At 43.8% G+C, this 19,570-nt stretch overlaps 1 protein-coding gene across 1 annotated transcript in view; it reads left to right on the top strand.

Moving 5' to 3' along the window:
• The window catches only part of TPPP (tubulin polymerization promoting protein), a 66,085-nt gene extending 46,878 nt beyond the window's left edge, over positions 1–19,207 (top strand). Inside the window, exons 3-4 of the mRNA XM_059836362.1 lie at positions 5,559–5,712; positions 18,421–19,207. Of these exons, the coding sequence (XP_059692345.1) occupies positions 5,559–5,712; positions 18,421–18,615 (349 nt within the window). The 3' untranslated portion in view covers positions 18,616–19,207. The remainder of the gene's footprint in view (positions 1–5,558; positions 5,713–18,420) is intronic.
• Positions 19,208–19,570: the final 363 nt, after the last annotated feature.

Here is a 19,570-nt window from a genome sequence, read left to right as displayed (position 1 = left end):
AACAGGGAAAGTTTATTTCTGGCTAAAATAGGGAGTGTGAGGGAGGTAGGGATTTGCTACATGTTGGGCTGTGTTGAAAATAAATGATACTAGTAATGAACGGTATGTAAAGGGTTGCGTTAGTGTTGAATTTTGTTGTGAATAACCAATTTCTTCTTGTTTTAAAAGCCTGGGATAAAATGTCATTTTGTGTTTAATTGAAGTAGGAGTCACTTCCTTAACCGTTGGTGTCTAAAACGGAGAAATCTCACTTCCCCCTTCTGTTAGTGGAGGCACCCTCCAACCACGGGGGATTTGGCCTCTGAAGGTGGCTGAGAGCAGATCAGTCGGTGAGAGATGAATCGCTCTTCCCGGTGGCTCTTTGTGACACTTGAATTAAAATTAGATTTCTATGCATGGTTTTTCTAGCTTGAGATTTCTGTTGCCAGCGCACGCTTTCTCTATCCTTGCATCTATCGTTTATTCCTGTATAAACAGCTGTCACTGTGGAAAGGACTGGTCTGGGTTGTGTGGTTTTTTGGTTTTGGTCTTTTTTTTTTTTTCTGATTTGCTTGAAATGTTCTTTAAATTGGCATAAAAAGAAATGCTTAAGCAGCAAACAAAACTTGTGTAGTAGCATGTTTCCCAGCAACATGGACTCTTAAGTATTTCTTTGACTTTGGGGGTTTCATAATGTTGTAAGCAATTGAAAACATCTTCTGCTATTAAAGATGGTACTATTTAAGGTTACATCAGCGTAAGTATCGGAACATCTTTTTGAAAATTCTTCTATTTGATCTGTTAAATTTTAGCTTAAAACATATGGCTAAATTTTGGTGTGTAAATTCATGTTCTAAAGATCAGGGAATCTGTAATTTAATTGTACAGGAAAAGATGTGGTTTGTGTGTGATATAATTCATAGACAAGAAAAATTTTATTATTTTTTTTAACGGTGAGTAATCTCTCTAATGCTGTCCTCATACCTGAATTTTAACATGTCGAACACTAAAAATCGCTTCGTATTAGAGAAAAGAAAGGCACAGTGTGTACTCCACTACATTATCTCCCGCCTAAACTGAATATTTTAAAATGCTAGAACACAGGCTTGCATTAATCCCCGTTTGGTTAAACACATCTCTCTAGTGAACGCGGAGTTTCTTTGCAAGAGTTTTATCAATTGAACCCTTTGGGTGTAGAAGATCTGCAGGAGTGACTGTACAAATAGACGTTTGTAAAGTGTGAATTTCCCACTCTACTTGTCAGATTTTGCCCTGTACACTGCTACTGCAAAATCTTCTCCGCTAAAAGTAAACCAAAGCAAGTGATATACTAGTGTGGAAATATGGGCTTCTTATTAGTGAAAAGAACAGCAAGTCTTCGGCTCTGAATTTCTGGGAGGTTTATGAGTTTATCAGACTGCTATAATGTGTTTTCCATGAACCTGTGAATGTTTTATGAAGGTGATGGTCTAAGAAGGAAAACAGATCTCGAATTTAAATGCATCGCTTTAAAATTTGTCAGTCTTTAATAGAGGAGGAATTTCAAGTTTCTAAATGCTTTTCAATAGTTTGGTTTACACAACAGCATTATTCTTAGTTTGCTTGGGAATACATCAATAGTGACCTATGAATAATATGTCATAACTAGTTATTCAAAGAGGAATAAAAATATTAAATAATAAAACTCACCTAAGATGCTCCAGTCCTTGTCTTTTGTGCATGCAGGCTTTACAAGTGGGCAACCAAATGAGACCATACATGATTTGATGAGCTGCAGGCATTCTGACAGCAGGCCAGGTCCCTTTATTGCCTCTTTATTTCTGAACATTCATCAAGGGAAGTTTCTAAAGTGCTATCCTACTGATGTACGTAGGCGATTCCCTCCTGAGGGGATCCGAGGGCCCAATATGCCGGCCTGACCCAACCCACAGGGAAGTCTGCTGCCTCCCTGGGGCCCGGGTGAGAGAGGTCACGAGGAAACTCCCCAGTCTGGTACGGCCCACCGATTACTACCCACTGGTAGTTTTGCAGGTTGGCAGCGAGGAGATCGAGCAAAGAAGCGTGAAAGGGATGAAGAAGGACTTTAAGGCGCTGGGGAGACTGATTGAGGGATCGGGTGCGCAGGTGGTGTTTTCTGCAATCCCTTCAGTGGCGCGGAGGAACACTGAAAGGAATAAGAAAGCAAACATGGTCAACGCGTGGCTCAGAGACTGGTGCCACCAGAGGAATTTTGGATTCTTTGACCATGGGGTGGTCTCCACAGCACCGGGCCTGCTGAGTGCAGGCGGTGTTCAGCTGTCCTCAAGGGGGAAAAGGATCCTTGCCCGTAAGTTGGCAAACCTCATCAAGAGGGCTTTAAACTAGACTTGAAGGGGGAAGGGGATGAAGCCAGGCTACCCAGAGATGAGCCTAGGGGTGACGTGCCATTGTCGGGGGCAAGACCGATAGCCCAACTCAAGTGCATCTATTCCAATGCACGCAGCATGGGCGGCAAACAGGAGGAGCTGGAAGCCATTGTGCAGCGGGGCAGCTATGACGTGGTCGCCATCACAGAAACATGGTGGGACGACTTGCGTGGCTGGAGTGCTGCGATGGAGGTCTATAAGCTCTTCAGGAGGGATAGGCAAGGAAGGAGAGGCGGTGGGGTGGCTCTGTACGTCAAGGAGTGCTTTGATTGTATAGAGCTCGACGATTGTCATGACGGGGTTGAATGCTTATGGGTAAGGATGAGGGGGAAGGCCAACAAGCCGGATATCCTGCTGGGGGTCTGTTATAGACCACCCAACCAGGGCGTAGAAGCCGATGAAGTGTTCTACAAGCGACTGGCAGAAGTCTCACAGTCGCAAGCCCTTGTTCTTGTGGGGGACTTCAACTTACCAGATGTCTGCTGGAAGTACAACACAGCTAAGAGGAAACAGTCCCGGAGGTTCCTCGAGTGTGTGGAAGATAACTTCCTCATGCAGCTGGTAAGCGAGCCTACAAGGGAAGGTGCCCTGCTTGACCTACTGTTTACGAACAGAGAGGGTCTGGTGGGAGAAGTGAAGGTCGGAGGCCGTCTTGGGCTTAGCGACCATGAAATGATAGAGTTTGCAATTTTTAGCCAAGTAAGGAGGGGGGTCAGCAAAACCGCTACCATGGACTTCTGAAGGGCAGACTTTGACCTGTTCAGGACACTGGTTGAGAGGGTCCCTTGGGAGACGGTTCTGAAGGGCAAAGGGGCCCAGGAAGGCTGGACCTTCTTCAAGAAGGAAACCTTGAAGGCACAGGAGCAGGCAGTGCCCATGTGCCGTTAGAAGAGCCGGCGGGGAAGACGGCCGGCCTGGCTGAACAAGGAGCTTTTGCTGAGGCTCGGGGAAAAAAAGAGAACTTACCACCTCTGGAAGAAGGGGCAGGCAAGTGAAGAAGAATACAAGGACCTCGTTAGGTCATGCAGAGAGGGAATTAGGAAGGCGAAAGCCCAGCTAGAGCTCAACCTGGCCACGGTCGTGAAGGACAACAAAAAATCTTCTATAAATACATTAACAACAAAAAGAGAGCCAAGGAGGATCTCCATCCTCTACTGGATGCAGCGGGGAACATTGTCACGAAGGATGAGGAAAAGGCTGAGGTACTTAATGCCTTCTTTGCCTCAGTCTTTAACAGCCACACCGGGTATCCTCAGGGTATCCATCTCCCTGAGCTGGATGACAGGGATGGAGAGCAAAATAGGCTCCCCATGATCCCGGAGGAAGCAGTTAACGACCTGCTATGCCACCTGGACACTCATAAGTCTATGGGGCCTGATGGCATCCACCCAAGGGTGCTGAGGGAGCTGGCGGAGGAGCTTGCCAAGCCGCTCTCCATTGTTTATCAACAGTCCTGGTCAACGGGGGAGATCCCGGATGACTGGAGGCTTGCCAACGTGACGCCCATCTACAAGAAGGGTCGGAAGGAGGATCCGGGGAACTACAGGCCTGTCAGCCTGACCTCGGTGCCGGGGAAGATTATGGAGAGGCTCATCTTGAGGGCACTCACGGGACACGTGCAGGATACCCAAGGGATCAGGCCCAGCCAGCACGGGTTCATGAAAGGCAGGTCCTGCTTGACCAACCTGATCTCCTTCTATGACCAGATGACCCGCCGAGTGGATGAGGGGAAGGCTGTTGATGTTGTCTACCTGGACTTCAGCAAAGCCTTTGACACTGTTCCCCACAGTATTCTCCTAGAGAAGCTGGCGGCCCGTGGTTTAGACAGGTACACTCTTCGCTGGGTAAAAAACTGGCTGGATGGCCGAGCCCAGAGAGTTGTGGTGAATGGGGTGAAATCCAGCTGGCGGCCGGTCACAAGCGGAGTCTTTGGGGCCAGTCTTGTTTAATGTCTTTATTGATGATCTGGATGAGGGGATAGAGTGCTCCCTCAGCAAGTTTGCAGACGACACCAAGTTGGGAGGGAGTGTTGATCTGCTTGAGGGTAGGAAGGCTCTGCAGAGGGATCTGGACAGGCTGGATCGATGGGCTGAGGCCAATTGGATGAAGTTCCCCAAGGCCAAGTGCCGGGTTCTACACTTTGGCCACAACAACCCCAGGCAACTCTACAGGCTTGGGGACGAGTGGCTGGAAAGCTGCCCCGCAGAAAAGGACCTGGGGGTGTTGATCGACAGCCGGCTGAATATGAGCCAGCAGTGTGCCCAGGTGGCCAAGAAGGCCAACGCCATCCTGGCCTGTATCAGAAATGGTGTGGGCAGCAGGAGTAGGGAGGTGATCATGCCTCTGTACTCGGCGCTGGTGAGGCCGCACCTCGAATACTGTGTTCAGTTTTGGGCCCCTCACTCCAAGAAGGACATTGAGGTGCTGGAGCGTGTCCAGAGAAGGGTGACGAAGCTGGTGAGGGGTCTGGAGCACAAGTCTTGTGAGGAGCGGCTGAGGGAGCTGGGGTTGTTCAGTCTGGAGAAGAGGAGGCTGAGGGGAGACCTCATCGCTCTCTACAACTACCTGAAAGGGGGTTGCAGAGAGGTGGGTGTTGGTCTCTTCTCCCAAGTGACGAGTGATAGGACAAGAGGGAATGTCCTCAAGTTGCGCCAGGGGAGGTTCAGGCTGGATATTAGGAAAAAGTTCTTTACTGAAAGAGTAGTGAAACATTGGAACAGGCTGCCCAGGGAGGTGGTAGAGTCACCCTCCCTGGAGGTATTCAAGGAGCGTGTGGATGTGGCATTGTGGGATGTAGCTTGATGGGCATGGTGCTGTATGGTGTTGGGTGGGTTGGTTTTTGGTGTGTTGTTTTTTTTTTTTTTGGTTTGGTTTGGTTTGGTTTTTTGGGTGGTTTTTTTGTTTGTTTGTTTGGTTTTTTTGGTTTTTTTTTAGGTTGTACTTGATGATCTTACAGGTCTTTTCCAACCTTAGTGATTCTGTGATTCTGTAAAAAAGAAAGCGACATTCCTGGGATATGTTTTATTTGACACCACGGATGGGCTGCATGGGTCTGCCTGTTCCGTTGCAGTTTTCTGTTGGTCGCTGTGGTAAACTGAAACCATTCTGCTATTCTTGGAACGCTTGTTGTTGTACCCTCTCATCATTTCTTTCAATTTCTGTGTGTTTCGACAGGGGAAAGTCTTCCAGAACTATCACTTTTGAGCAGTTTAAGGAAGCTCTTCAAGAACTCTCCAAGAAGCGATTTAAAGACAAGAGTGATGAAGAAGCAGTTCAAGAAATATATAAACTAATTGAAGGAAAAGCCCCGATTATATCTGGAGTAACGGTATGTTACTGATCTGATGGATAGATTGTTCTAGCTCTCCTTTGTGCTACTGCAGCGTTGTTATATTCACCCGCTTCCCTTTACAATCCACAAATCCGAGCGGCGTGCCTCTGGGGGCCTGAAGGCCACAACTGAGCTGCGCTGAGTGGAAGCAAAGATTATGCAACTGCCGCGTATTGCACGGCTGCGTATTCTTGTGTGTCACTGGCATGACTTCTGCTAGGGCTTGTAGTACCACCTGGCAGCACGGTCAGGGAAATTCAAGGAGAGCTCTTGTATGCGGTTAGAACACAGAAATGTTCAGGAAGAGTGCTGTATCCGAATGGAAAAGAGTAGAAGGGAATTAAATTTAGAACCTCATTTAACAGTTCGAAGATGTTGTGTGAAATACCAAAAAGACTAAAGCAAAGACATCTTAAAATACATTTAATACGCCATGTGAATCCCAGACTGCTGGAAATCCAAGAATAATTATCATGTGGTCTGGTCTTTGTTTTTTGTTTGTTCCAAGCCTGTCAGGACTATTATGTTCTTTCTTTTTTAAGAATTGGCATTAAGCTCTATATATGAAAAGGAAGTTATACAGCCTAGTGTACATAAGTTTGGTTGTCCTTTTGAATGCTCAGGTTAGGCAAGCTATTACCCTGTAGTTTAGGAGATACCGGAGTATTTACCATCAGCCTGAATAGTCCTGTCAATTTATAGTTCATCTGCTTAAAATTTGTGACCCTCCTCAATTTTGGCTATAGATCTGTGAATGAAAATCTAATTGTAAATAGTCTTTCCAGAAACTGGCTCTGCACAAATGAAGAGCGGAGATGTCAAGTGGAGAGATCTCTTTTGAGTTGTACAATTTGTCAGGTGTTTACAAGATTTTATTTTGTGACTCTTGCACTCTCATTTGAAACAAGTGGTAGTTTTGACACAGACTTAAAATAACGAACCTTTCTTGTCCTTCACTCATTTTAGTGCCTTTGAATAACTTGTTCATCTATCCAGGGATTCTCCCTTTGAGAATTGTGCATGTTCTTCTAGGCCTCGCTCCTGATTCCATTTTCGGTATTTCAGCAGTCAGGTATTGAGACAATGACTGGCTGCTAATAAGGGAACAGCCTCTTTCTGCAGGAATGACAGGGTCATGAGAGAGCTTTGCAGATGCAGGGTAGTATTTTGCAGCACCTGCATGGGTATAGGAATGTGCCAGCAGTACGGGGAGAGGAATGGAGGGGGAATAGGAGCCAGCGGTATGAGGCTTGCCTGTACTCCAACTCTCCCCAGGACTGCATGCACATGGGAGAAGAAGTGAAGAAATAATGGGAGAGCGGAGGGAATCCCAATATTCTCTCCTGCTTGCTGGCAAAGTAAGGAGCAGGAGGTAGAGCTTCAAGGGAGAGAGATTGCAGGATGGGAGTGTGGGGGGGGAAAACCCCCCAAATTTTATGTTTGTTTTATCATGCTAGTTTAGTTCCCAGGTGGTAAAAATGACTCAAACACTTGGATATTAAAGGCATTAAAATAAATAAATACACTTCATCCCCCCAACAACCTGGAAATGCAGATATGAAATGTATGTACAAGCATTCTAATGCTTTGTTTACTCTGGCAAGTCTATGTACCGGAAATTTTAACTTGGACTGCTTTCTGTATGGTTAGACAGAGTTACATGAAGCTTTTCTTAAACTGTTGTAGGATAACTCAGTCTTGTCATGTAGCGTGTGCCCTGCTCCATAGGTCATGTAGATCTGGTTCAGGTTTCAGCAAGAAAACTTCAGTGTGACTGCTGACACATTAATCTAAACATATTAGGGAAGGAGTTGAAAGCATGATTAAGTGAGGCTTGTGGATCAGTATACTTCAACAGCATTTGGAGATTTTTGTGTCTTAACTTCCTATGTTTTGCGCTCTCTGTTTGGCAGGAGGAGGGCGGGCAGGGCACTATGTCTGTTCTGAATGGCAGCCTGGGGAAACCAGTGCTTCAACAGGATGGTTGGGAAGTTTACTTCCACATCAGGCAATGAGGATTGTAGCGTACGTTGCGATAGAAGATCTTTTTTCTTTTTTCCTTTTTCTGTTTATTATTTCTTCTCCTTCAGAATGTTGTAAAATTACAAAAAATCGCTGCTTGTGGTTGAGAAGGCTCAGCAGCCAGACATTGAAACTGAGTGAAATTTTGGGCTGCTTCCTAATCTGCAGCGGGAGGTGTACGGTTGGCTTGGTCACACAGGAAGAAAAACAACAGGCAAGTGATAGGGGTTAATTAAGCCATAGCTTTATTAGCTCATTTGGTACTGATCTGGCAATAGAATATACGGTGCAGGTCATACATCTTTGGCAGTTTACAATCAGACATGTAAACGAAGTCTACGGCCTTTTAGTTGCCCGCACTCCTACACGAAGGCTACAAGAGCAAGACGGAGGTTAGTTCTTTTCCTGTACCAAAAGCTGTGTGCCATAACTATGTTGAATACATTTCTACACCTCCTGTGGAGCAGATACTTGTTTTGGTCATTGCTGGCTCTTAAAATGAAACCAGTTGAACCTCAGTGTATATTCAACAGGGTCCCTGACATAGAAATGTAGAGTAATTTCAATTGGAAGGGACCTGGGATGATCTCATTCAACCTTCTGCTCACAGGAGGGCTAACTTCAAAGCTAGATCAGGGTGCTCAGGGTGTTCTTCCCATTATCTGGAAGTTTAAGAGGACAATTTTACAACTGAATCGGAACAAGTCTCATTAAAGACTGGTTGTAACATTAGGTTGAAGAAGGATTCACCAACACCCCAGTTTAAAAAAAAAGTGGGTCTGTATTGTCTACCCAATTCTGTTTCGTCTTCACCGCCAATAGGAATGTAAAACTCTTCCTCAAGAGAAGCGTTGGCACATTGTTTTTAACTTTGTGGAAGGCCGTGTTAATCAGGCTCCTAGATCCCGTGACTTGTTGTTGCTTGGAGCCTCGCAGTGCTTGGGAGCTGGAGCCTGGGGCTGATATTCCAGAGGAGGAAAAGAAAGGGTCACTGGTAAATGCTCAGTGGGCAACTTGTGATCTGCCCCTTAAGCTGGGCACTACGCGGTCTTATCTTGATGGAGTTAGGTCTGGGCCAGGCAGGTTTAACTTCTTAATTTGAAATTGTTCCTGGGAGTGATGTCCCATCCAAGGCACCTTCTTAATGTATTTTGGTCTAGCTCTAGCCGGGCTACTAGTTGGGGAGAAGTTTGAGGTGCTATGTATAGAGTTAGGACTTGCGGTGTTACAACACCCACGTGGTGTTACCGGAAACGACTCCTTTGAACGTCATCACCCTGATTAATTAAAAAGGTGTTACTTACTACTTTCTGGCTTTGTTGGAGTGGAGTTGTGCATTGCTTTCTTTTGTGTGTGTGTGTCTTTGTGCACACTGAACTGAAGAAACATGAATGAAATCCAAAATTTTCTTTGAAGCTTGATCTCTGTTCCTGACTTTCTGCAGGTTTTTTAATGCATATGCATGGATTCCCATGACTTTTTTTTCTTTATAAATCATTTTGGTATGGATCCCTGGTATAATCCCCCCAAAAGGCAAACCTTTCCCTTTGAGAATGTTTTTTCCCATTTCATAGTCTGTTTTAGGATCTCATTCTTTGTAAAGGTTCTGGATGTTACCAGCAAATAAAGAATTGTGAAAAACTTGCTAAGATTGCTAATGTTGGTGCTGATTCTGAAGGCTCCCAGAACATTTTAACTACATAGACAAATGTCTATGGCAACCTTTTCTAGGAAGAAATGCTATTAGGTACTGAAGTTTTATGGCTGAAGGAGCAAATGGAGAGAGCCCTTCAGCTGCAGTGGGGAATTGAGGAAGGATGATTACAGCTGACAGAGCGTAACCGGGAGGACCATGTCTAAAATGCATACCCTTCTGGTAAGGAGTAATATTAGCACCCGACCTACTGCCCGTCACTGGTGTTTTTGGCAGCGCAGCACCAGCACAGTGCTGCTTTTCTACACAGAAGTGTGGAGTTACTGGTGCGTTTTGAAGAGCAGCATCGTGTCCCGAATAGCCGCACCAATTCTTGCAGCGCTCCCATCAGCGTGTTAATATCGTTGATTTAATTTAGCGCATGAGTTGAGAAAAGACGATAATTTTTTAAAAAAAGAGAAAGGGTTTGGGGGCGTAATGCTCGTAGTCTGCCATTTTGTTGGGTAATGTTTGTCTCCAACACTTTGTTTGATCCGCTGGTTACTAAAAAGAAGCGATACCTGAGGCAGGAAGGGAATGTTTCTGAACTATCTGGACATTGGTAATTCAGGCAAAAAAACGCAGAGAATCTTGCCACAGTATTTTGTGTCAAGCCAGTAGGTTTCTGCTTAAGCTGTGGAAGAGCTTTAAATCAAACCGGAGTCTTACTCGGTGATGGCAAGCAGTGGAAAGTATCTTCAGGCAAGTTGTTTCGGTGGAGGCAGGAGTTCATTGTAGAAACCGTTGCACTTCATGTCTGTTTTGACTGTATGACGTTCCTGAAGTCCGGTAGCTTTTCTTGCTGTGTTTACTTCCCGGTAATTGGAGATGTTGGATTTCTTGTTTTGTTTTGGTTTTTACCCTAGGTGTGGTCAAACGCTGGACCCAGTTGGTCACCTCTGTCTTTGGAGGTGTTCAGGACTTGACTGGAGAAGTTTCTGTGCAAGGTCATTTGAGCCTTGCTGTAAGCGGGAGTTTATGCTAGATAAGGACTTATCTGCAAAGGTTTCTTCCAACCAGAATTGTTCTGTGACTTTATGGTTTTAAGTTTTGATAATCTCCAGTGAAAGAGAATCCCCAGTCTTTCTAGGAAAGCCGTTTCTGTGCTTGACCAACAACAGTGGTGAAGATTTTTTCCCCATGTGTCTAGCTGGAATTTCCCATCTTCCAAATCGTGTCCATTATCTTTTGGTTTGGTGGGGTTTTGGGTTTTTTTGTTTGGTTGGTTGGTTTTTGCTATGTACCTCTGAACTGGCTCTATTTCTAATACAACCCCTCCGTTGAGGACAGGAATAAGATTTGCTTCCCCTCTTTTTATTCTCTTTTGATTCTGAATAAACACCCTTTTGTCGTCTTCTTGTATGCCACACGCTCCAGGCTCCTCGCTATCTTAGCAGCACTTCTCTGTAAACACTGATACAACGTGGGAAAAATACCGAATTGCTAACAAAAAACGCAGGATCACTTTAAATTAGCAAATCTACTGCTCTAAAAAAAATTTCTTTTTATTTCCCGTAGCTGTTTCTGAGACTGTGGCCTGTTCTGATCTTCTCAGTGAGATTTTGGTGTGAGAGGAGTTTCTGTTGAAAGAGGCGGGAGGCATACATACCTTTCCTGACCTGAGACGTTTCCAGGAGCCTGGAGGTTATGTGACCACATCTTTGGCTGGAAACTGATGGTGAAGGAGCAACAACTGTTTTTAAAAGATTTTTTTTTTTTTAAGATTAGGGACAGCAGAACAGTCCAGCAAATATCAGTAAAAATACAAGTTTAGTGAATTAACAGGTTTGTCAGTGATCTTTTCTTTCAACAGAGGCAAAGACACTGAGATTATAGCTGCTGGCTTGTGTTAATGGAAATAACTGAGTGAAGGGAAGAATGGTCAGTCTTGGAGAACAGAAGTCTTCATATTTTTGGAAAGTACCTTTGGTTGATTCATTTGCTGTTCCAAAATGAGTTTATACAGTGATTATATTTGATTCTGTTGTGCTAAGCAAAACTTTTCTCTTAATGAGAATGTTTTTTTTTAAAAAAAAAAAAAGTTTTAAGTTCATGTGCATTTTCTGTGATATGCGAACTTTGTGGTTAACTATGTGCAAATAAGAGAAGGAAAATAGAGGCTTCTGTGGGCTCACAGAAAGGAGAGGGGGAGGTTGGCTCCAAGTAATTTATTGCCTTTAGAAAAATGTAACTAGAGAGGTTATGTAACTTACTCTAGATAGCAGTTCTGCTTGAACTGTTTACTATATGACAAGACAGAATCATTTGTCTGTGATTCATTGTGAAAAAGAAGGGAGAGTGTTGACTTGCTAAGATGGAAATTGCCCTCATCAAGCCCTTGGTGCTGTTCACTATATTTCTTCCTACATTTTTCCTCACTGATGAGGGATGGTCAGCTCCCCCCACACCCTTTTTTTCTTTTATTTGCCTCCCAAAGCCCATGTGCAATTAGTAATGAACAGCTGGGTTGCACAGAAGAATGAGCTCCCAGCTACCCTTTTAATTGGTTTTGCCCTTTGCTCAATTGCCAGTTTAATCTCCGTAGTTGGTTTTGCTGTTCATAAACAGAAACAGCATTTTGATAAAAACAAGTTGGGTGCACATTCGGTTCGTAAAGGCCGTTCACTGAAAATAGTCATCAGCTCATAGAGGAATATTTATGAATAAACTTGCCACCGTAGGACACTGAAGGTGATGGAACCTTGATGGTGCTAGAAATCATTTCCAGGCACATGAAGGACAAGAAGGTCATCAGGAGTAGTCAGCATGGCTTCACCAAGGGGAAGTCATGCTTGACCACCTTGATAAACTTCTACAGTGAAATGTCTGCCCCGGTAGGTGAGGGAAGAGCAGTGGATAGTGTCTACCTGGACTTCAGTAAGGCCTTTGACATGGTCTCCCATAAGAGTCTTGTAACCTCTCAAGCTGTTGCCGTAGGGGCTGGATGAGCAGACAGAGATGGATTGACAGCTGGCTGATTGGCCGGGCCCCAAGGGTGGTGATCAGTGGTGCAAAGTCTAGTTGGAGGCCAGTAACTAGTGGTGTACCTCAGAGGGGGCATACTGGGTCCAGTCCTGTTCAACATCTTCATTAGCGATCTGCATGATGAGGCAGAGTGTACTCTCAGCAAGTTTCCTGATGACACAAAGTTGGGAGGAGTGGCAGATAGGTTATCCAGATGCTGCCATCCAGAGGGACCTCAGCAGGCTGGAGAAATGGGCTGACAGGAACCTCGGGAAGCTCAGCAAGGAGAAGTGCCAAGTCCTGCACCTGGCAAGGATCAACCCCACGCACCAGTGTATGCTGGGGGCCACCCAGCTGGAAAGCAGCTTGGCAGAAAAGGACCTGGGGGTCCTGGTGGACACCAAGTTGAACATGAGCCAGTGACGTGCCCTTGCCCCGTGGAAGGCTACTGGTATCCTGGGCTGCATTAGGCAAAGTATTGCCAAGCGAACCGAGGGAGGTGCTCCTTCCCCTCTTCTCAGCACTGGTGAGGCCACCCCTGGAGTGCTGTGTTCAGCTCTGGGCTCCCCAGTAGAAGACTGATATGGAGCTACTGGAGAGAGTCCAGTGAAGAGCCATGATTAAGAGACTGGATCATCTCTTCTATGGGGGAAGGTTGAGGGAGCTGAGACCATTCAGCATGGAGAAGAGAAGGCTCAAGGAGAATCTCATCCATGTATATAAACACCTGAAGGGAGGGTGCAAAGAGGACCGAGCCAGGGTCTTTTCAATGGTGCCCAGTGACAGGACAAAAGGCAATGGGCACAAACTGAAACACAGGAGGTTCCGTCTGAACATCTGGAAACACTTTTTCCCTGTGAGGGTGACCAAGCACTGTCACAGGTTGCCCAGGGAGGTGGTTGTGTCTCCATCCTTGGAGATACTCGAAAGCCATCTGGACGTGATCCCGGGCAACTGGCTTTAGGTGAGGGGGTGGAGGTTTGGAGCAAATGACCTCCAGAGGACTCTTCCAACCTCAACCCTTCTATGATTCTGTGATATATATATAGTACCACCAGCTGCTTCTGGTTGAGGAGTCCAAGACAGATGTGAAGTCCTTGCGTATTCTACTCTGTATTTAGAAAGGCTTTTTTGAAAGAAAGCACCTTAGCAGGATGCTTAGATTGCTCCAGGCACTTCTGTGTAACGTTCACGCAACCTTAAAGAGGAAGTAGTATTTTCTTTTTAATGGCTACACATTCATCATAAGAAACATAAAAGGAGAAATGGGGTGTTCTGCATAGCTTTGTGGTGGCCTCTCATTATCTCTGATCTTTTATATGGATGGATCGGTTCAGGGAGTGAGAGCATATTGTACAAGGAATTAAAGTTGCTTGAATTTTGTACTGTTGGCAACAAAGTGAGCCTCCCATTTCATAGAAATTGTGCAGCTGGAAACCAACAGGGATTGCCATCTTTCAGTTGTAACATTCTGTCACATGCGGGAAGGGGTGCACCACTGACTTCACGTGCAACTTCGGAAAAGGCTGCAGTTCTTACCAGTTAAAAACAATTTGGAGAAAGAATGTTTGCCTGGGAGCTGCTGTCTTTATGTTCATTTCACATATTGTGGCTCCTGTGATGCAGGAAACCTTCTGATCCATCCTGGGCTGAAAAAATACAGGATGTGGGATCACTGTTGTTCTAGCTCTGGATTTGTGATGTTCGTTGTGCTGGGGATTTAGGTTTTGTTTAACTGTTTTTCAGGACCAAAAGATTGTATTTTTTTTAATCTGTGGTGTTAATTTACCTTTACTTAGAATGTTGATGTTTCTTTCTCCCTGCACAGACACATATCAACTTTCAATTAATAGCTATGAAAGCTAAAGATCTGAAGCATTGTCCCAAGTTGTCTGCTAAATAAGTGTGATTTTTTTTTTTTTTGAGATATGTCAAAGGGGTGCTAAACCATAGAGCTATTTTTTTGTATTTCAACCACTTCCTCTATTGCTGTTGCACTGGGAACACACTCGGCTCTAGCAGATGAAGAATGAGTTATAAAAGAATGTTTTCATGTTAGTCCTAGCACAGGTCTTCACCACAGGATGCACCAGTGCTATGAAAGAGACACCAGGAGGAAGTCGTGGATGTGAAGTCTGTAGACAGATGACTGGTAAATTCCAAATGGAGAAGTATCAAGGGAAATTAGCGGGGGAAACCAGACAAACAAAACCCAAAAACCCCATTCAGTGCAAGATCCTACAGAAGGTGAAGGTAAAATTTATTTACAAAGTCTCTAGTAAGCTGATTCTCATTCACACGTACCTATTTTCTAATAGATTTTGTTCACTCACGCTCTCACAGTCAAGCACGACGATGTCTGTGCCAAATTGGTCACATTTTGGCACACACATTGCGTCCCCTCTGTGTGTGGGACACAGAGGACAAGGGATGCTCGCTACTGAGACATCACTATGTCTCTTGGCTTCTTCATGATTGACAATGACAAACTAATTTTTGGATAGATGTGTCATGACCTTTAAGAGTCAATACGTGTTACAGACTGGTCCTTCGCTTCAGGACCTTAGTTCAGCCTCCATAAATTCTAGGCCAAGCTGTCGCCCACCCTCTGTTTTCCCTGTTGGTTTGAAATGTGTGGCTGCTTTCCCAGTAGACGAACAGGAAAAGGAAAGGCTCGTGTGGCACGCTGCAACCTTGTTGTTATCATCTTCTTGTTAGGATGCACCTTTTTTTTTCTGATAAGTCATCTGTCTTGTGGTCTTACCAGAGTGCAGGCTGTCTTGACATAAACAACACATTCCTCGAGTTTGCCACTGGGAATGATGTCCTGGGAGTAGTTTCCTGGGAATGTCCTTCATTATTGGCACAGGCCATTCTATTAATCCTCCTTTTACTATTTTTTCTTGCCTGTTAATATACGTGCGTTTCCTTTCATATTGCACTCATACAAGTCTTAGCATGTCTGTTACAATTATGTTACTGTACCAAAATTCTTATTTATTTGTATTGTAAGTTGGGTATTGAGGCAAATTTCGTACTGATCATGCCACCCCTTTGGAACAGAGGAGAAGAAGCTGTAGTCCTTTTTCCAAATAGTGATTAAACTTACCATTACAAATTCTCAGAATAGCAGTCTGTCCTGAGAATGAATTTGGTAAAGGAAAAGGCAGTCAACTAGAGTTTCCGAGACTTCTCTCGGCGTGTAAGAACGCAGAGTGTATGCATGTTTAGAGAAAACCTATTTTCTGTGAAGTAGTGGTGACGAAATACAAGGAAAGTAAGTATGTGTTAAGCTTAATTAACTTTATACTGAATATTGCCCCTGTCTTGAAGTTGGAGCATTTCCACGTTTACAGTACAAACAGCTTTTGTCACTGGTAGCATCCTATGGCTTTTAGCAATAGTGTTATACAAGTAAACGTAGAGCAAAGTTTAGTCCTTTGATTATAAAAGCTTTCTTGCATCTTCTATAGCAGCTTCTTCTAGTGTTAGGGATGATGAAAGGTACTTGGGCAAATATCATGCCCTAGCTTTTCCCTTGCTGGCTTACATGAGGAGAGTCACAGGTGGGATCTGCACTTTCTTTGTAAGTGTGTTAAGAACACACAAGAAGCGTGCTAATAGCTATGAAAACGCCTTTAGTAAGAAGCAGCATATGTCCTTTTGGAGGGAGAATGATCTAGTAATAACTTAAACGTAAGGAACTGCCCCACATGTATTCTGTCCTACAATCAGCCTTTATTAGTATGTGCCTGCAGCTGTTATGACCTGGGGGGGGTAAAATGAAAATGAAATGGGGAGCCCATGTATTTATACGAGTTAGGTGAGGCATATGTACTACCCACTATAGATGCTTCGTGGTTCAAAATGGTGGTTGGTGGAAGACTTTGTTCAGTCAAGCAGTCTGACGGTTTGTCTTCAAGCAGTGGCTGGGTTCTTACTCCTGAATGCTACCTAACAGGCAACACTACACCACAGAAAAGCTTATTCCTACTGGTTTGTGCCAGAATTTTTGTTCAAGGTACAAGCCCCCATGTTTCCCTTCACTTACCAAACAAAACAGTGATTCACAAGCAAGACTTAAAATAGCACGGAATTCCTGGTGCCTGTGCCCAGGGTGAAGCTGACAGGTTATGCACTCTTACAGAAGCGTGTGTCTGTGTTTTCCCCAAGTTGGCAGAGTAATTTCTAGCGGCCAGACAATCCTTTGGTTCTGTTGTGTGACTGTGTGTACAACCTGTTCAATTTACTGATACCCTGAGGAACAGAAAGAATAAATTTGCAGCTGGGCACCGGGCCGGGAGTTTTTACTTTGCTGCTTTTGACATCTCAGCTTATACGTTTTTATGGCATTTTCATTTTATCTAGCTGGCCTGCTAACACAATTACTGATCACAGGGTGTATTTTTTTTAATTTGCTCTACTGTGAGTACAGGTTTCTTGGTTATAAGGTGCCAATGTGGACCAGAAAACTGCATGTATAAAGAAGCAATACTTCTTCCTAAGTATTGTCTTCATTTCTGCTTTTCAATATAGATAAATAACCACTTCTGCAAATAGTACTCTGAGGCTGCAAGGGAAATGTCCCTAAAGGCCATTCAGCAACGCTCTTTTGAGAAAGGAACGCTCCAGTGGCCGTTTTCTTTCAGGTAGTGGCAGAACACCCACCTCCACACCACCTTTCTTCTCAGGGCTGTATGTGACGGTAACGCTGCAGAGCAGCGCAGTATTGTATGTGTCGGGTGTTGGGTGTGTTTGGAGGGAGAAAAGCAGAAGTTTACAACTTGAGATTCTCATTAAGTAGTTAGGTATGTGGACAAATTCCCTTCAAACAGCTTTTATTTAAATGGTGGGGAGGACGTGTGGCTTCCGTGGTGTACCAAGTTAGAGCGTTCGTTCCCAGTCTGACTGAATCCAAGTATCCTGTTCCTCTGGAAAAGATACTTGAATCTGTACCAAGCATCTGATCTTTTAATGTTCAGCATTAAAAGATATTAGACGTATGTTGTCCTGTGGCAGAACTATGCGTTACTTCAAAAGCCTGTTTGTTAGGTCTCATTAATGAACATCTATTTGGGCTGAGGATGGGTAGCGGGGGAGTGAGGTTTTTGATGAAAGGTAAGTTTCCCAGAGCATTTACTTCACTGCAATGAAGCCCATGTCACTTTTGTCTCTAAAATGCACCCTAACAGAGTGGCGCACATAAGAAAGATACCCAAATTTTATCAGTCTTTATTCCATCTTAGCTCCATTTCCTCTACTACGCAAAAATCTTTTGTGTTTTCCCTTCTCCTTTAGTGCCCTTTCTCTTCTGATTTTAAAATGTAAATTTAAGGATCAGAGACTGCTGCCAGTCCAAACACATAGGTTAGCACGCTCCTGCATTGTTCTGTGAAATACCTTTTTCTTTCTGTTTGTGTAGTCAAATTGTCTTTGTCTCAATGACAGCAAAACTTTGATTTTTAGGTAGCCTGATACGACTCAGTGGAGGCAATGTAGAGGGAAGTCTTTGCTCACTGCCATTTCATAGACTGCTAATTTGCTAACATTGAAAATAACTTTCAGTCCTTCTAGTTTGTTACTTCTCTCATGAATCCTACAGTTTAAAACATTTTTTTCTCTTGAAGCAGTGAATTCTAGCTGCATTGGTTTGCTTTTTCTGTATTGGTGGAGCCAGGCTTTTAGGCTTGGTTGTTGACATAACAGATTTTGAACATGGCTGTTCCCTATGATTTCTTCATATCTTTGGTGCTTAGAACTCGATTATTAATCAGAGGTATCTCGTATTGAAAGTCTCTTCCAAAAGACGTAACTTACACTATTTTGTTCTTGGCTTTATGATTATTGTCATTGTATGTAATGGCAAGAAACAAACGTTTTTCGTATCCTTTTGCTGGAAGTGAGTAGATATTTACATGGTCTCCGTCATTAGCAAAGATTTAAATGTCGGCAGCATGTATAAATATCTGTATTAAGAATAACTGATTTCTGATGTATTTTTTTGTTTCTTTTCTTTCTTCCAATAGAAAGCCATTTCATCTCCAACTGTGTCACGCCTTACAGATACATCAAAATTCACAGGTTCTCACAAAGAGAGGTTTGATCCCAGTGGGAAAGGAAAAGGCAAAGCTGGCCGAGAAGATCTGGTGGATGCTTCAGGATATGTATCTGGCTATAAGCATGCCGGCACATATGATCATAAAGTACAAGGAAGCAAGTAAGGCTGAGGGTTTACAACACAGAGGGAGAAAGAGAGGGGGAAAGAGAATATATTTGTAAGAATGATGTAGATGAATCCCACATGCTTTGGTTATTGTGAATGCTAAGACTATGTTGTCAAGAAGTTGTTTTCAGGAACTGGAACTGATTTCAACATCTGCTGAGCTACTTGCAGCACAACGCCACTTCATTACATTCCTCATGCGTATATTGGCAAAAATAAATATATCGGTACAAAAAATACATCATTTTGTTGAGCTTTAGACAAAAAAAAAAGTCAAGAGCAGTTATACCACGCTTTGTCAATTCAAGCAAAAGATCTCAAACATTCCTAAATGTCCAGTTGCCCTGAGGGTGTGGAAGAGAACCTCTTGAAAAGAGGGTCTTTCATAGCAGTCTTTCTGAAGAATATCCCATTATTTATGCAGTTTGATTTGACTACTGTTTTGGGGCTTTTCTAAAATGTCTTATACGGGATCTGGCACTTTCCTTAAAACATTCAACAATATACTATTGGGGAGTAAGTGGTTGTAATATACAAGGTGCTAGCCTGTAAATGTCATACACCACTCATGAAAAACTGAAAAAAAAAAAAAAAAAGCTGTTTCTAGGACAATACAGGTTCTAAAGTATTTTACGTCAACAGAAAGAGGTGGAAAATACCAGCCCTTCCTTTCCTCCTGTCTACACTTTGTGCTTGTTACTGTGTGTACTGCAGCATGGTTCTGCCTGGCTGGGTTTGGATGGAGCTGTTGTACTAACCCGAGAGGTGAGGAATGAGGCATTACTAAGGAAGTCTATTAAAGCTTTTTGCAGTCTGTTTTCAAGTTTGCACTGCCTCACATCTGAAATGAAGGGGGCATTAAGCTAATAATGCTTTAAAATATTGACTATGACTAAACACTGCCAATCAGGTTGCTGTTAAGTGAATGTTATTATGCACATACATTGGCGCAT

The sequence above is a fragment of the Gavia stellata genome, chromosome 3 (assembly GCF_030936135.1).
Source record: "Gavia stellata isolate bGavSte3 chromosome 3, bGavSte3.hap2, whole genome shotgun sequence".
In the NCBI taxonomy this organism is placed as follows: Eukaryota; Metazoa; Chordata; class Aves; order Gaviiformes; family Gaviidae; genus Gavia; species Gavia stellata.
Note: the sequence above shows the minus strand (reverse complement) of the source record. Positions and strands in the feature narration are given on the sequence as shown.